At 39.0% G+C, this 17,216-nt stretch overlaps 1 protein-coding gene across 1 annotated transcript in view; it reads left to right on the top strand.

Annotated features, from left to right (window-relative positions):
• PREX1 (phosphatidylinositol-3,4,5-trisphosphate dependent Rac exchange factor 1) overlaps positions 1-17,216 on the top strand; it is a 2,105,011-nt gene that overhangs the window by 1,546,424 nt on the left and 541,371 nt on the right. Inside the window, exon 16 of the mRNA XM_044089931.1 lies at positions 3,158-3,297. Coding sequence (XP_043945866.1) covers positions 3,158-3,297 — 140 coding nt within the window. The remainder of the gene's footprint in view (positions 1-3,157; positions 3,298-17,216) is intronic.

The raw sequence follows: 17,216 nt of genomic DNA, 5'->3' as shown, positions 1-17,216 counted from the left end.
AACGTTCCTTCTTTCCTCCAATATACACTAATAGTGAGCTTGGATATATTATATCCCATTTAACATCCATGTCCTTGATGTTCTTAAGGGGTCATTTGTATATATTCCATGGACCTTTATTACTGGAGGTTTAAGGTATTGCACAGTGAAAACTCTAGCTTGGCTAGGTTTTTATTGTAGTTTTACTAATTTGTTTGTCTCTGTGACCTTTTTTCAGTTGCTTTGGATGTTAGTTGGGATATTTTGCAGATACTTTAATGGTTACGGACATCATCTGTGTTATAGACCCCCATATTTCTAAAGAATAGTCATACATTCTACTTATGCTTGCTTATGAGGTTATAAAAAGGCTGAAGTATGACTGTTCAGAGCTAGTATTGTTTGGCTTTATTGGCTTTAATATATCCATAAAGACTTAAAAATAAAAAGTTAAAAGTCATGGACATTCATAAGCTATATTGCTGAAACAGTTGATATCCTTAAGGGCTCATTTGTATATATACCATGGGCCTCTATTACAGGAGGTTTAAATTGTCACACAGTACAAAATTTAGCTTTCTAGTTTTTTTCTTGTGATTTTTGCCAATTGGTTTGTCTGTGTGACCTTTTTACTCTTTGCTTTGGATCTGTCCATTTCTAAACAAATCTCCTCACTGATTCTGTATTTTTGCTTTGGAAAATCCTTTCCTGTGTAGAATTTACCTCTTCCTGGAGAATCTCTGAGCTGTGGGCCCTAATGCACAAAGAATAGGATGCAGTTTTCCATATGGACATGGTAGGACTTAGAACTAATTCCTCCTTCAAAAGTGGTTTCTGAGCTGGCTTTCAGTCATACTGCTTAGCTGACAGTATTTTATCTTAAGTAAAATAACAGGAAGTGGCATTACTTTTTATGTATGTGCACAAACAATTGACGTGTGGGATAGAAAGAACCAAAGATTTCTGGCAGCATGATCAGCTCTTTGTTTTGCTATACCATGTAAGCAGTGCAGACCAGTGTCAAAACAAACCCTCTAAATGGTTGTCTAATGTCAGTATCATGCATTATGAATGTTTTAGTGGAAAGCATCTGAGGAGCATGTAGGGGCAGCAACCATCACCATGGCTTTCTTAAAAAAAATGTCTCAACTGCTTAGACCACCACCTACATCATTCCTGATATACAGTCCTGAGACAGGGCAGAGTACATATTTGTTGTTCTACAGGGCATACTCTGGCCACCTCCCCAGTTTTGGAACCACTCTACCACCAAGGAAGCTAACTGCTTCAGCATTCTTTCCATGGATGATAGATTTTACTTCATCAGTGATCCTTATCATGAATGTCGTACAGCTGTGTGAGTGTACTCAGCATAGGTGGTCAAACAACAAGACTACCATTGGAGTATAAGCTCCCAGTCAACTTCCTCTTGTCCCTTCTTCTTCATTCCCAAAATGAAAAATGAAAGAGAGCTATAATGAGATGTAGTTCACTGGCCATGGTTCTGTTACATATTTACATTCTAGCCTGGTTGTACTGGGGAGGGGATTCATTGCATCACCTCTCTTTACATTTAGATCTTGGGGGGGGGGATCTTGGACACAAATAATGTTTTTATCCTGCAAAACTTTATCCTAGGGCTGTGAAATGGCTTCACTAGCCTCATTTCTACCAGGAGAAGTTACATGCCAATGAGTTGGGGCAGCATGGCACTTGTAATCCCATGGCAGTCACCTAGAGGCACTTGGGCACACTTGTTGGTAACTTCCTTAAATTAAAAGTAACCAGCCAAACATCATGAGAAAATACTAGGCATATGAAGGAAATTTGTGTGCTTTGGGGACATCTGAAAGCTCTGAAATTCTTGCTGGAGAGTCAGATGTAAGCCTCTAGCAAATTTTCATGGATGAGGAATAAGGAATGGTACTGTAGCTCTTGTTAGTCAAGCATCTACTGTCATGGTGAGTATACTATACCCATAATATTGTACTTTCTTCTATATACCCTCCTTATTCTGGAGATGCAAAAAGTTTTCCATGGTAATGTTTTTTCACTTAGATAGATCTCTTTATTGTGCAACTCTTGATTTTATCTCTTTGCTTCCAGGCCATCCTACTAGCATCTTTTCTGTGACTGTTATGGCTCCCCTAGCAAATCTGCTGTGTTTGCATGATGTGGTGTGTGTGTGTGTGTGTGTGTGTGTGTGTGTGTGTGTGTGTGTGTGTGTGTGTGTGTGTGTGTGTGTGTGTGTGTGTGTGTGCGTGTGTGTGTGTGCACGTGCACTAGTGATGCTTTGTCAGGAATGTGCTTGCTTCCATGAGGCTACTTAGCAGTCTGCACACTCCCACCACCCCAACTAAAGCAACAGCATCCAGTCTCTGTTGCCATTGGCTTTCTGGAGAATATTGTTTTCTTTTCTTCAGCTTGACTAAATCATTTTCTTCCCTCTCTGTCTCAAGCACATTGTATGTGTTTACTTGTGAAGCATTTTCCCTTTAAACCATAAAGTTGTGCTTAAGTAGGACAGAATTTGCATTCTGTTGTGTGTAAAATGCTCCATCTGAAGTAAAATGCCAGTTTTTCACTTTCTGTAGGTAACTGGAGGTTGAAGAAAAATGAGTGTAATGCATATTCTGCAGCTCAGTCTTGTATTGATATACTTTGATATCCTAGTTAGTAATTGCTGATGGAAGAGATCACAAAACTGCTTTTTTTTGGCTCTTCTAATCTTGAATATATAGACTTTTATCTAATCTAAAGAACTTAGTTTGGAGCTTTGCAAAATCACCTTCTTGTGATGACTCTTCTCCATGTTTACAGTCTTGCTGTGGGGAGGGGAGGAGATATAAGGTGGAGTAGAACAAGCCAGTGTACAAGTAAAGTAATACATTTTTTAAACTGAATACCCCATGAATGTGTGTACATTTAAGAAGCCAGTTTCTTACAGATCTAGTACATACTGATTCAGTGCAGTTTTTTTAATTCTGTACATCTTGTACGTTTCACATGATGCAAAGTTTATAGCAGTTTTTATGAAAACATAATTACATTTACTTTAGCTTAATACAGAAACATAGTAATAAGAAGTAAATTGTTTTCTTTTTCTGCTTCACATTCATCCTAGAGCCAATTTTAGAGTTGCATTAGGTTTTTTTATATGCTTTGTCATTTTCCACAGTACTTGAAAAGAGTGAATTTAAAGATGAGTCACAGTTTTTCCGTTTTTACGCTGATGAAGAAATGGAGGGGAGAAGCTCTAAGAACAAGCAGAGGAGTGACTTTAAGCTCATAGAAAACATCTTGGCCAAGTCCTTGTTGGTAAGCCTTTCCCTCTAGTTGCTAAAATGTATCATAATGATGATGTACATTTTTTCTCCACTCCAGTGATTAAGAAAGACAGTCATGCATGGTATTCATGTATGGCTGATATTTCTATTAAGCAATTCTGTTTTTTAGTCACAGTGACAGAAATCAGGGAATCAGTCTTTCCCATTAGCATTTTATTTTCAACATTGGTATATGATGGGTAATGCAAGTGTTTCATTTTCATAACCTTGAGATTGTCTTAATATCGATGCATGTTTAAAACAAAATTTAGAACACTTAATTACTTCTGTTCTCTTGACTCTATAGTTTGCATATTAAGAGGGAAATCTGATTGATTTTAATTATAAATTAATTACTTGTCTGAAATGGTGGCATTCGAGTAGATATGGAAATGATTAAACATGCTTGTCTCTAAATAGACTTTTCAGTGTTACCAATGGTAATCAATGGTGTACTGTCACATAGTCATTGCTGTGACTTCGCTAAATTACTAGACAAAACTACAAGTATGTAAGATTTATTCAAGCTTTTCTCAGTAAGTATATAAAGCCATTCCATCTTTATTTTTATTTTAAATGGCTTTGTTATTTAGAGCACTTTCATTTATTTAACATTTATTTTTGTCTACTTACCCGTGTAATCCAGTGCAGGATCATGGTGTAGCCTGAGCCTGTCCTGGCACTCGGTGAGTGCAAGGCACAGACGTTTGTCTTGAACAGGGTGCCAGCCATTGCAGGACACACACATACACCCAAACACAGACACAGGCACACACAACTATGGCCAATATTGAGCTCTGAGGTAAAAAAAAAAAGAAACACTAACACAGTGAGGATGTGCAGACTCCACACAGTAAGCAGCCGCAACGGGAACCGAACTGGAGAACCAAGCACTGTGAGGCATCAATGCTTCTCAGTGAGTACCAGTATTTTGACCATCACTCCTTAAAACTTAACTTTACTGTTTTCATAAAAGTTACATTTTAAATTATTTTAAATTGTTTTCTTTAGTTAAGCATTGTTCTAACATAGCCTTCACCTTGCTGCAGCAGTGATCTTTGGGACACACAATTCTGACTTCACATGCTTTGCTGTATGACAGTAACATCTTTTTGCCCTAATCCTGTGGTCCTTCACTCAAAGAATTACATTTCAGCATAGGTTCATAGGTTGGTACTAGGCTAACTGCCCCTGCAGGCCATTTTAAGCCTAGTCAATTACCCCACGTGAGACTCAAACCCATACCTTGTGTTTTACCATACTTACACTTTAATTAAATGTACATTATTCAGAACCCTATTAAGTTACTGCTGTTGGTAAATCTGTAATTAATAATCCTTCAAATGCAGTTCTCTTAATCAGCTTGTACAGATGACTCTAAAGTATATGGTGGTCTTTGTTTAAACACCTTTTTCTTCAGGCCTAGCTCTCTTTCCTTCCCTAGCAGTGTAAAAGTACTTCATCTTAAAATATTTTGATCTAACATCAGGAGGTCTGCTAGATGGGTCATAACTTAGTGGGATTCATCCTCTCTGTCACAATTCAGCATTTTTTGTCAGATGCTCTAGTGGTTGGGGGTGCATGCACCAGTGTTCCCACACACAAACATCAATGCCATATGCCAGCTGCCTAAGCATGATTACCCAGTGAGCCCACAAGCTGCTTTCTGCCATTCATTCAGGTTGGGTCTAGATTATAATCACATTGGTGAAGAGTTTCCATATTTGTACTAAGTGTCCATGTGGTCATCAAATGACCAGCCAAGACATATACCAGCATTGCCTGTACTGATTGTGACTTTGGGAGGGGCAGAACATAGAACACTGAGATAAGTGCCAGAGGTTTAATCCTGTCTCTCAAAGACTTTGGAAGAAGAAACTCCTTTACCTCCTTACATGTAGGGGGATAACAGTGGTTTAAACTTCCTTGCAGGAGAATCAATGGCAATCACATGCAACTGCAGGTCTCAGCTACAGCTCCAAAACAGAGACAGAACATCAGTAGGCAGTTTATAGCGTAGCACTCATGGAGGTAACTCCATTTCTGAAACAGGCCTCTGGTCCCAGCTGGTGCTAAATTTGCCATTGACTAGTGAGGGTTTGCTCTGTTGCCCACCCTTCACTTTGGTGGATGACAAGGGGCCTGGAGGAGACATAGCCATGACTTACACTCTGGGTGGAGGTGCTCTGTTCCCCACCCTTCACTTTGATGGATGACAAGGAGCTTGGAGGAGACACACCTGTGACTTACACTCTGGGTGGAAGTGCTCTGTTGCCCACCCTTGACTTTGGTGGATGACAAGGGACCTGGAGAAGACATACCCGTGAGTTACACTCTGGGTGGAGGTGCTGTTTTGCCCACCCTTCACTTTGATGGATGGCAAGGGGCCTGGAGGAGACATACCCATGACTTACACTCTGGGTGGAGGTGCTGTGTTGCCCACCCTTTACTTTGTTGGATGACAAGGGGCATGGAGGAGACATAGCCGTGACTTACACTCTCGGTGGAGGTGCTCTGTTGCCCACCCTTGACTTTGGTGGATGACAAGGGGCCTGGAGGAGACATACCCGTGAGTTACACTCTGGGTGGAGGTGCTCTTTTGCCCACCCTTTATTTTGGTGGATGACAAGGGGCCTGGAGGAGACATACCCATGACTTACACTCTGGGTGGAGGTGCTGTGTTGACCACCCTTTACTTTGTTGGATGACAAGGGGCCTGGAGAAGACATAACCGTGACTTACACTCTGGGTGGAGGTGCATACCAAGGCTGCTGAGCATCTGAATACCCCTGAGAGGTTTGTAGACTGATTTGTGGGGATTTTGAACTCCCTTCCTAGGGTCTTGCTTTGGGCTCAGTAGGGCCCAGTGACCTGTAGCTTCAGACCTAGGCCACTCACACTCTCAGGCCACTCGTGGGAGGTGTACTGATGAGCTTGAGATGTTAATGCCTGATATCCAGGGAAGCAGACATTGAATGCTTATTATTGCAGAACACTGGATACAAGTGTTCAGCTGGAATTGAGAGGAGACAGAGGACACCTTTCATCTCAGACTCACGTGAAGATTCTGAAGAGCCAGAGCTGTTATCTCAAAAATAGATAATGACAATAAGTCTTCCTAACCCTACAACACCCTTACAGATTTCAGCTACAATGGAAAAGCACAAGGTTTATGAGATCTTAGACTTAAACAAGTTTCTGTCTCACATTTCATCTTTTACCAGAAATGTATGGGTATGTACCTTGAGAGGAAGAAGGATTCCTAAGTCTTTCAAGTACTGGACTAGTAGTAAAGAGTGCCATTTTAGCAGCCTGGAAGCAACCAAACTGTGTTTCTGTAGGGCCCAAGAAGACAAATTACTCTAAGAAACCCACAGGTGAGTCCAGTGAGATGTTCATCATAAAGATTACTGTTATAGTATCATTCAGAAGGCTTGGAATTAGCTATAAGTGGATATCCTCTAACTCAGCCTAATGTTTTGAGCTTTGGATGTCCCCAGGTCAGAGCTGGGCTCCTCCACAGACCAAAACGTCAGTAGAGCATGCCTCTGAAAAGGAAGAGTGGTCTGCATCATTTTTTTTTAAACAAGAAACATCTTTATTAAATTGCCACGTATGACATTGGCAATCAATCATTTATATAAATGAAAACAAACCATATTGACATTGTTTTAGCTGTAAATATTATACATCACAAACATCTTGACATAATTGTAATTGCAAACATTATACATTGCTTATAATCTATCCAGTCGTTGTCAGTCAAACATTACATAGCTCATTCAAATCTTCCTTCTTTTAAACCTCATTCCTCCTCTGCATGTGTTGTTCCACAATTTCCATTTTTCCTATGTAATTTTCTCCTATCTTTTCTAAAGATCCCAATTTCAGTTATTTTATCTCTGTTACTATATTCACTACTTCTAGTAAAGTGGTTTTAGATGTTGATTTCTATCTTCTAGTAATTGCTTTTTTTTGGCAGCCACGATAATTAGACTCAGCAAGGCCTTACTATGTCTAGGCAATTTTGATTCTGTATCATAGCTCAAAAAATAATTTCCATAGTTACATCAGTTTGCTCATCCTCTGACAGAGCAGTCTGCAGGGAATCTTTAAAGTCTGCCAACATATTACACTCCTAGAAAATATGTTCCCAGTTACCAATTTCTTCTCCATCATATTTCCAACATTTGCTGTCTACCTGAGGAAAAATTCTTTGGAGTCTACATTCAAACACTTCCAAGAAAAGATCCTAAATTTTCTAGACTTTGTTGCATATTTTGGAGACATGTATCTCCCCCATTGTTTCTTTGTGAATTGCTTATCCAATTTCTCCTCCCATCCTTTCTAACCTCCTCTGACTGATTCTTATAGTTATCATGCATCATTTTGTATGGTATACTAAATGTTTCCTTTTTAACAGCAGCTTTTTGTTCTAGATTCTACTAAAAACTGTACCAGTGCTAGTGTTTCACTTAGGATCTCCCTATTTCTTTCTCTCTGCCTATACTCTGATATTAATCCTGGATAGAGAAGGCAATCTCTATTCTGCAGTTCAAATAAATTCTTGGCCTCTTCCCATTCTATTACCTTTCCCTCTCTAATTATTTGCCGCCAATCCCTAGGTGTTTTACCAGTTTTCTTAAATAAATTCCAGCGGACTCTGTCTATTGTTTGTACCCTTAATTGCAGTCATCCGTATCGTTAGAATCTCCTTTCTCCATTCCTGTGTTGGCTTAGTTCTTAGAATACTTTCTGATACTTTATAAATATAATATTCTTTATGATTATTGTTATTCTCTTTAAGGATCTACATCCAAAATTGTTTCTTGAGCTTCTCCCCTGTTTCATCATCATCCCTTTCCACTTTGAATTATAGGTTTCTACTTTTGCCATATATAGGAGCCTTAACTGTATAGCTCTGAAATACCCCTTCAAATCGAGTCATCCCAAACCACCTTGTTCATTTGGAAGAATCAGCTTATCCCACTTGACTCTTGCCGTCTTCCCTTCTCAGATAAAATCCTTCAGCTCTTTATTAATTGCTATCCACAACTTCCTTGTATCTTGCTATCCACTTCAGTATAACAGAGCTTCCAATTTCTCAGTTTTTGTATTATCTTTTGTTTAGTCTCTTCCCACATAACCTAGCTGCCACACCAAAATCCATTTTAATCCATACTCCTAAATACTTCATTTTAACAAGTCTCCATAAATATGGATATTACTGAACCAATTTGTGTGTGGGTACATAATTTACAGATATTGCCTTTGTTTTAGCTTCATTAATGTTCTATCCTGAAAAGATTTGAAAGTGCTTCAAGATGTTCCACAACATTGTGTCTTGAGCTTCTCCCTGATGATGATGAAACAGGGGAGAAGCTCTTGCCGCCCTTATATTGCCTTTTTTAGGCAACGTTCAAATGACAAATTCACCACCGTAACAGGAACAAGCAAGCAAAAACTGAGGGTAATGCTACTCAATGCTAGAAGTCTAAATCTCAAAATGCACTCACTCGAGGCACTCTTTAAAATGGAGATCATTGATTTCTGTGCAGTGACTGAGATCTGGTTCAAGGCTCTAGAGAGCACCCCTGCATTACCAGGCTATAATTTATACCATGCTTTTCGGCCAACTAACCTGGAGCAAAACACCAAAGGTGGAGGTGTGTCCATATTCATTAAGAATATCCACACCTCCAGGCTAGTTGCACAGCATAATGCATCTGAGGTTATCCATGTGCAACTAACTCTGGGCAAAACTGCAATCCAAATTCCCCCACCATGCCCCAGGATTCCCATTCCTCTTTTCTTGATATACTGGAAAATATTAGGGTTCAACCAAACACCCTAATAATGGTCTATTTCAACTACTCCACCATTAACTGGGAAAACTACTCCTGTACCAACTCCTTCACTCAGCGCTTTCTGGAATTCATAAATTCCAATGCTCTGGATCAACTTATCCACACCCCCACCAGGGGCAACAATATCCTAGACCTAGTCATTACCAACATGAGTGACCGGTGTTCCACACCTGAAATCAACTTCTTGTTGGTCAGATCTGACCATAAGCTAATCGCCCAAGATATCCGCATCCCGCCCCCACCCACCATTAAGGAAACCATGGTAAAACATTTCTCCAAAGCCAACTTCATACTTCTTAAGACAGACGTGGAAAACTTCATGACACCCATGCAGATGGACAGTAGAGTTATGATTGCTGAATCCTACACAAATGTACTCTATAAACACTTACATGAGTGGGTGGATCGTGTTATCCCAAACAGAACCAAGATGCTAGCCTCCAAAAAAAAGGAAGCCAATCTGGTGGTCCCCTGCCATAAACAAACTCTACAACAGAAGGAAGAAACTGTTGCAAAAGAGAGTAAAATCCCATAAGTGGAGGAGCTCCCTGGTCAGCCTCAGTAAGAAGCTGAGATCCCTTATAAGATCCTCCAAAGCTAGCTACGAAAACAAAATCGCCACTGATTCTAAGGGCAACCACAAAGAATTCTATAGCTGTGTCAAGATTCTCAATGGCAACACCCAGATCTTCTCTGAGTTACAGCACAACGGCATGAAAATTACAGAACCAACTGATATTGCAAACATCCTGGCAGATAGATTCAGTGCTAACTTTACCCCCCTCTCATCCCCTAAAGGGCCCATATCTATACAGGAAGAATGCAGAATCCCTGTAATCACATCTATGCAGGTAAAAGCTGCACTCTCTAAAACCAAAAACACAGCATCCATGGGACCGGACAACATCCCAGGCTGTGTTTTACATGGGCTTCAGAACGAACTGGCTCCCCACCTAAGCACCATGTTCAATCATAGTCTCATGTCAGGCTTTGTGCCCACTGAATGGCGCACAGCAACAGTTATCCCACTCCACAAAGGTGGAGCCACCACTGATCCTGGGAACTATCGCCCTATTAGCCTGACGAGCCTGGTCTGCAAAGCCATGGAACGTATCATCATGGAACTCATAAACAAAGAAATTGGTAACTTCCAAACTTTGAACCCCACCCAGTTTGGGTTTGCAAAAGGCAGATCATGCCTCCTGAACCTGATTGACTTCTTTGAGGCAGTCACCAAAACTGTAGACGAGGGTAAGGTGGTTCACACAGCCTATCTTGACCTCGCCAAGGCTTTTGGCACCATCCCCCATTCTGGAATTATAGCTAAACTCACTAAACTAGGTATAAATCCCTACGTCACAAGATAGGTTGCCAACTGGCTCACTGACAGAACCCACACTTTAAAAGTTGCAGACTCCAAATCTGACTTCAAACCAGTGACAAGTGGAGTACTACAGGGTTCAGTCCTGGGACTTCTCCTGTTTGGTATCTACTTCTCTGCAGTACAGGCTAACACTTGACTAACGAAGTTCACAGATGACTGAAAACTAGAAGCCATAGTCCTGTCCACAAATGACGTGGACATCCTACAGAAGGGCCTCACTGAGACAAATGCCTGGTGTCAGAGGCATGGCCTCAAGCTCAGTGCCAAAGAGTGCATTGTTGTCCCCTTTGGTAAAAACTCTGTACCCATGAACTACCACATAAATGGCAGCCTACTTAACGCTGAATGTGTGACAAGAGACCTTGGGACCCAGGTGGACAGTAGTCTCTCCTTTGATAATCACATCACCACAGTAGTCAGGAAATCCTTCTATGTGGCACACCTCATCACAAAAGCGTTCTCATCCAGGAAAAAAGAAGTCATTGTTCCCCTCTACTCAGCACTCATTAGACCCATTATATAGAGTATAACATCCCTTTTGGAATGTACCTCACAAGACATCTGCAACAGCTAGAAAGGCCACAGAAGTACCTCACAAAGAGGATTACTGGCCTCAAACAGATGCCCTACACTGACCCTCTCAAAAAACTCCAGCTTTACTCTGTAGCATATCGCCTACTCTGAGGAGATCTCTGCCTAACATATAAAGCTATGTTAAACCCGGAGCTGTTGGACATGGTACACCTAAATTAATCCCAATCCCTCCAAGCTACACTCTCTAGGGACCTAAACCTTGTCACCACAGTAAACAGGACATGCTGGAGTGATAGATTCCTGTCCCAGATATACCCTGGAACAAGCTACCCATCTCTGTCAAGCAAAGTTCGTCATTAGCACTCTTCACAAAAAATCTTGATGAGTGGATGGGAAATAGGAAATACACCCCAGGGACCCGGGGATCACCTCTGTGGCTCTGCTCGACAGGAGCACAGGAAATTAACTTTCTTGGGTGGCGTAGGCCAGGGAACCTTGTTGGCTAGGCTTACTTAGGCCCTTGGGCCAATAGCCTAGTACCTACATATGAACCTATTGATATGTCTTTTTCTGGTTTTATCAGGTATAAAATAATATCATCCACAAATAGAGCCAACTTTTCTTGACTACCGTACCACTTATATCCTTGAATTTCTGGATCTCTTATTTTCTTTGCCAGTAGTTCTAAATATAGTGCAAATAACAAAGGGAAAGAGGAGATCCTTGCCTGGTTCCTCTGCTTAAACAGAAATTATCAGAGAGGTCCCCACCCAGTTTAATTTTCACCTCTGATCAACCATATATCCTCCTCATCAACCTTATAATTTTATCAGGGAATGCAAATGCTTCCATTGCCCTGCTCATAAACTCCCAGTGTATTCTGTCAAATGCTTTCACTGCATCAAAACCCACCAACAGCAATGGTATTTTCTTACATTCAGCTTCCCTCTGGATCATCAGTGTTTTTGCCTCCCCTCCACAAAACCACATGAATCCATGACTATCAACGTTGGCATCACCTTTGCCATTCTTTTAGCCATTATAGACTTAAACATTTTATAATCATGGTTTATGATTGAAATGGGCCTGTATGAAGATGGATTTGATGTTTTTTTTTACCTTCTTTAGGTATTACAGCCACCACTGCTTTCTTACAGGAAGTTGGTGCTTCTACTCCTCTTAAAATACTGTAAAGAAAAACCTTCCAGATCTTTATCAGTTTTTTTCCTTTCTAGCTTCCAAACTTCCACTGGAATACCATCTATTCCTCAGGACTTTCCTGCTGATTGGTTATACATTACCATTTTTATGTCATCTCCTCATATCCTAACTGTTAATAATTGAGCTTCATCTACCTCTAACCTTGGCATATTTAATTCTTCCATAAACACTTCCATTTGTACCTTTTCTTGATCTCCATATTTCTCTGCTTTATTATACAGACTCATAAAATTTCAGAAATATTTCTAGTACCTCTAAAGGATCGCTTTTTATTTTCCTTGTTATAGGCTCCCTAAGCTTGGTGGCTACCCTTTCTGCTTTCTGTTGCCTGAATCTTTGCACTAAAAGTTTTTGTGCTATGGCCAAAAAAACAGTTGCTTAAATGCAATCTTTCTAAACTCATGCATATTATTGAGGTTTTCCTTTATTTTCTGCTTAGCACTCTACAATTGCTCCTCTTCTTGTTCTGTGAGATTTCTCCCTATTCTGCAATACTTATCATTTGTCAGTCCCTCTAAATAATTCTTGTTGCTTCTTAACTATATCTGTCTTTCTTTTATTTCCACCCTATTTTTAAACTGTACATTCATTTTATCCTACTCCCTTGCTATATTTTCAGAAGAAATGTCTGTCTTCTCTAATAACTCCAGAATAATTTCCATTACTCAGTCGTTAAATTCCTATCTTTTCAACAGATAGGTAGGAAGCGCCAGTGTCTCATTTTTATTTCATTACCCTGCAATTTTATTTTAGTTATTATTGGCACATGATCTGAAGTAGATATCAGATATATATCAAAACTTTCAATTAAATACACATGTTCCTGTGAAATGTAAGTTCTGCCTAGCCTTACCCAGATTTTGTATCTTGGGGAATAATATGTAAATTCACTCCTAACTTGTACTACTGAATTCACATCTTCCATGCCAAGTATTTTCATAAATTTCTTTAAAAATCTATACTCCTTTGTTATATTTCCCTTCTTTCTTAAGCTCCATTATAGCAGTTTTAGGGGAATATAAATACATGCCAGTGTAATCCTCCCCCATTGCCAGTAATCCCTTAGTACTGCATATCTATCATTATTATCTTTTTTATTCTCTTCTGTCGTTATTGGAGCTCCTCTTGCAGTTAATATAAGTACTGCTGTTTTCCTTTGTCCCAGGTATTCCACTGAATGACTATCCTGAAAACCTTTCTTTATCAAATTCACATGTTATGTTCTTTCCAAATTTGTCTCCTTTAGCATATATATTTGCATTCTACATTTTTAATATAGTTCACTCTTCTTTCTTTTTTGTATATATCTGTGAGACCATTAACATCTAAGATAATATTGAAAGGCTCATTATGTTAAAAAGTTATTCCCACCTTTTATTTGTAACAAATTTTTGTTAAATATCTAGTTCCAGCTTTTTTGTTACATGCACACACTAATGTTTGTCAGGTTGACCTTTTATACAGCTGTTTCTTGTCGTATCCATTTGAGCCTATGTCACATCTTACAAACATTTTGTTGAAAGCACTCAAAAAAAGCACAAATGCACACCCAATACATGTCAAAAATCTATTACCTTAATATGAATATGCAAAACTATGTACATATTCAAGTACTGAAATTTACATTCCGAATAAGAACAAATGTACTTAACTGACAGCCACACTTACAGACTTGGGTTAACCTAAAAGGAATGTAATCCATGCTAAGATACATGGTACAGCCTGTGCTTCTGCTAAATGGTGTGTGGTTTTGTCTTGTCTTTATTCCTCTCCCAGAGTGAGAAAACACTTGAATGCTTTTAGAAAACATTATCTCCCAGCCATTGAAAGAAAGTCATTAAAAGAAAGAAGTATTCATTTTTATTGCTCTTTATATGATTGTCTCTGTGAAGCCAGATACAGGGATGCTTTTGCAAATATTTATTTATTTGCTAGAGGAGAGCTTTATTATATACACTGTTCTTTTATTATTTATTTGCTTTCCTGTTAAAACGTTTTACTACATAAAGCCAAGAGCCTTAATCCAGTCATTCCCCCATGCAAGAATGAGAAAAAACACATATTTTCTTGTATAATACTCTTTTCTCCCCCATTGCCAGTAATCCCTTAGTACTGCATATCTATCATTATTATCTTTTTTATTCTCTTCTGTCGTTATTGGAGCTCCTCTTGCAGTTAATATAAGTACTGCTGTTTTCCTTTGTCCCAGGTATTCCACTGAATGACTATCCTGAAAACCTTTCTTTATCAAATTCACATGTTATGTTCTTTCCAAATTTGTCTCCTTTAGCATATATATTTGCATTCTACATTTTTAATATAGTTCACTCCTCTTTCTTTTTTGTATATATCTGTGAGACCATTAACATCTAAGATAATATTGAAAGGCTCATTATGTTAAAAAGTTATTCCCACCTTTTATTTGTAACAAATTTTTGTTAAGTATCTAGTGCCAGCTTTTTTGTTACATGCACACACTAATGTTTGTCAGGTTGACCTTTTATACAGCTGTTTCTTGTCGTATCCATTTGAGCCTATGTCACATAGGAAAGAAAGAAGTATTCATTTTTATTGCTCTTTATATGATTGTCTCTGTGAAGCCAGATACAGGGATGCTTTTGCAAATATTTATTTATTTGCTAGAGGAGAGCTTTATTATATACACTGTTCTTTTATTATTTATTTGCTTTCCTGTTAAAACGTTTTACTACATAAAGCCAAGAGCCTTAATCCAGTCATTCCCCCATGCAAGAATGAGAAAAAGCACATATTTTCTTGTATAATACTCTTTCCTCCCCCATTTTCTTTTGAACATACTTTTTTCCTTCTTCGTCTTTTTACATTGCAGTGCCTGCATTTCTTAAAACTGAACAAGGAAAAAGAGAAAAGAAGGAAAAAGCAAGGGCACCTGTTTACTTTAGTATCCCCATTAGACTTGAAAATTACCAAGAAAACGCTATGTCATACAGATATCATATACTATATAAATATTACTGTTAAGAATAAAAGCTTGTTGTATTCACAGTTAACACTTTCCTTCCTCTTCCCCTTTCCTAAGTGTTCCTCCAGACATAAGTGACATGAAGTAGGGCACATGCTTTAGACTCCCTTACAAGTTTAACAATATAAAAAATCCAATATTTCCGGGTTTTCTTGTTCTGTCATGTTTCACAAATATAATTAATGCTTTATAATCTCACATTTATTTGTCAATTTCCAAGTTGCTGGTTTTATTCCTGTTTATCTCTATCTCCCAGATCCAGTGTCTGCTTCCTTTCCAGTGTACTCTTGGTTTTTTGGGTCAACTCTTGTGATTTTTTTTCTGTCTCTCAAGCATTTTTTGTCAAAACACTGGAAAAGGTTTTACTGGCACAGTCTCTCTGTGGTTTATATTACCAGAAGAACAAAAAGCAGAATCTCCTTCTGTTTCACAGCTCACTTTTTTTAACAAACTTTTGTATTTCCCTCTTAGCATGTTCTGCATCAAAAAATGATTTTGTCCCTCCAGTAAAGAACATTGTTAAGATAGCTGGGTACATTAATTTGAATCTCATGCTTGCTTTTCAACATTCTGTGGTTAGTGGAATAAAATTACTCCTGTTATGCCTGATGTACGAGTAATCATTTTCCACAAACACTCTACTGTGTGAGTAATCATTTTCCACAAACACTCTACTGTCTCAAACTTTTAGTAGTTTGTCTTTCTGCCACAGTATTGACAGAATCAACTCCTTCTGTTAGTAAGATTTATTTATTTTTTTATTTAACATTTGTTGACCGGGAACATCCAGCTAGAACAGAGCCTATTTTCAGCGGAGGCCCAGGGAGAAATGCTCCAGAAGCATGTCTTTGGATTGTGGGAGGAAACCAGAGTACCCGGAGGAAACCCACGCGAATGCAGGGAGAAAATGCAAACTCCACACAGAAGGCACCCCAGCCAAGAATCGAATCGCAGAACCTGTTGTTGTGAGGTGACAGTGTTAACCGCTGCACCACTGTGCCGCCCAAGATTGCATCTTTAATATTACTGGTCTGGGTTGCTTTGTCTTGGCCAGGTTTGGACCATACACAATGTGCCCTTTCAATTAACAACTCCTGCTGCAGAATACCAGTCCAGCTGCTATTTGTGATTTCATAAAATTAATACAGTCTGCTCCTTCTAGCTTCTCTGGTACAGCAAGAAATCTCAGATTTTCCCCATGTGCTCTGGCTCTAATTCTATTATTTTTTGAAACATTTCTTCTTGAGTATTCTCATTTTCAGCCAGTCTTTTCTTTATTTCAACCTCTGATTTTTGCAGTTTTATCACCTCATCTGAATATGTTTAAAGCTTTTTCCATTTTATCCAGCCTTTTGTTTTTTGAGTTGATATATTCCATCAGTGTTTCATTTATTTTAATCAACAGTGAGTACATTTCACTTATTTTTTCCTATAGGTTACTGGAATTTATGTCTTGCACCAAAGCTGGAGCTTGCACTGCATTTTGCTGAACAGCTGCAGTATTCTTCCCAGTCAGTGTTTTTCCTCTCCTTTTGTGGTTGATTTCTTTACAGGTTCTTTGAGTTTCTTTTTTGCTGACATCCAGGTAGTACACTTACCAGGCAGTTACTGAAATTTACCAAAAAATTAGATCACTGGCTCTGTCTTCTGAGTTTCTGTTTTCACACAGGGAAAGTTCAAATTACTCAGTTTGCAGCCATCTTGGAAGTCTGTTCTGCATCATCTTTGGTTCTTTTTTTGCCACAGCAGGCTGATGGGCAATCTACCCATTGGTCTGAGCAAGGTGACTTACAGAGGAGTTACTGTGTACCCATCCTGGAATTTTCTTTCTTATTAGTATTGCTGTTTTACTGCTGTTTTGTATTGTGTTGTGCTGACTTTGTCCTTTTCTTGTGTTATTTTTT

This window comes from Protopterus annectens, chromosome 12.part0 (assembly GCF_019279795.1).
Source record: "Protopterus annectens isolate FY-2018-M chromosome 12.part0, PAN1.0, whole genome shotgun sequence".
NCBI lineage: Eukaryota > Metazoa > Chordata > Ceratodontiformes > Protopteridae > Protopterus > Protopterus annectens.
This window is presented reverse-complemented; position numbering and strand designations above follow the sequence as displayed.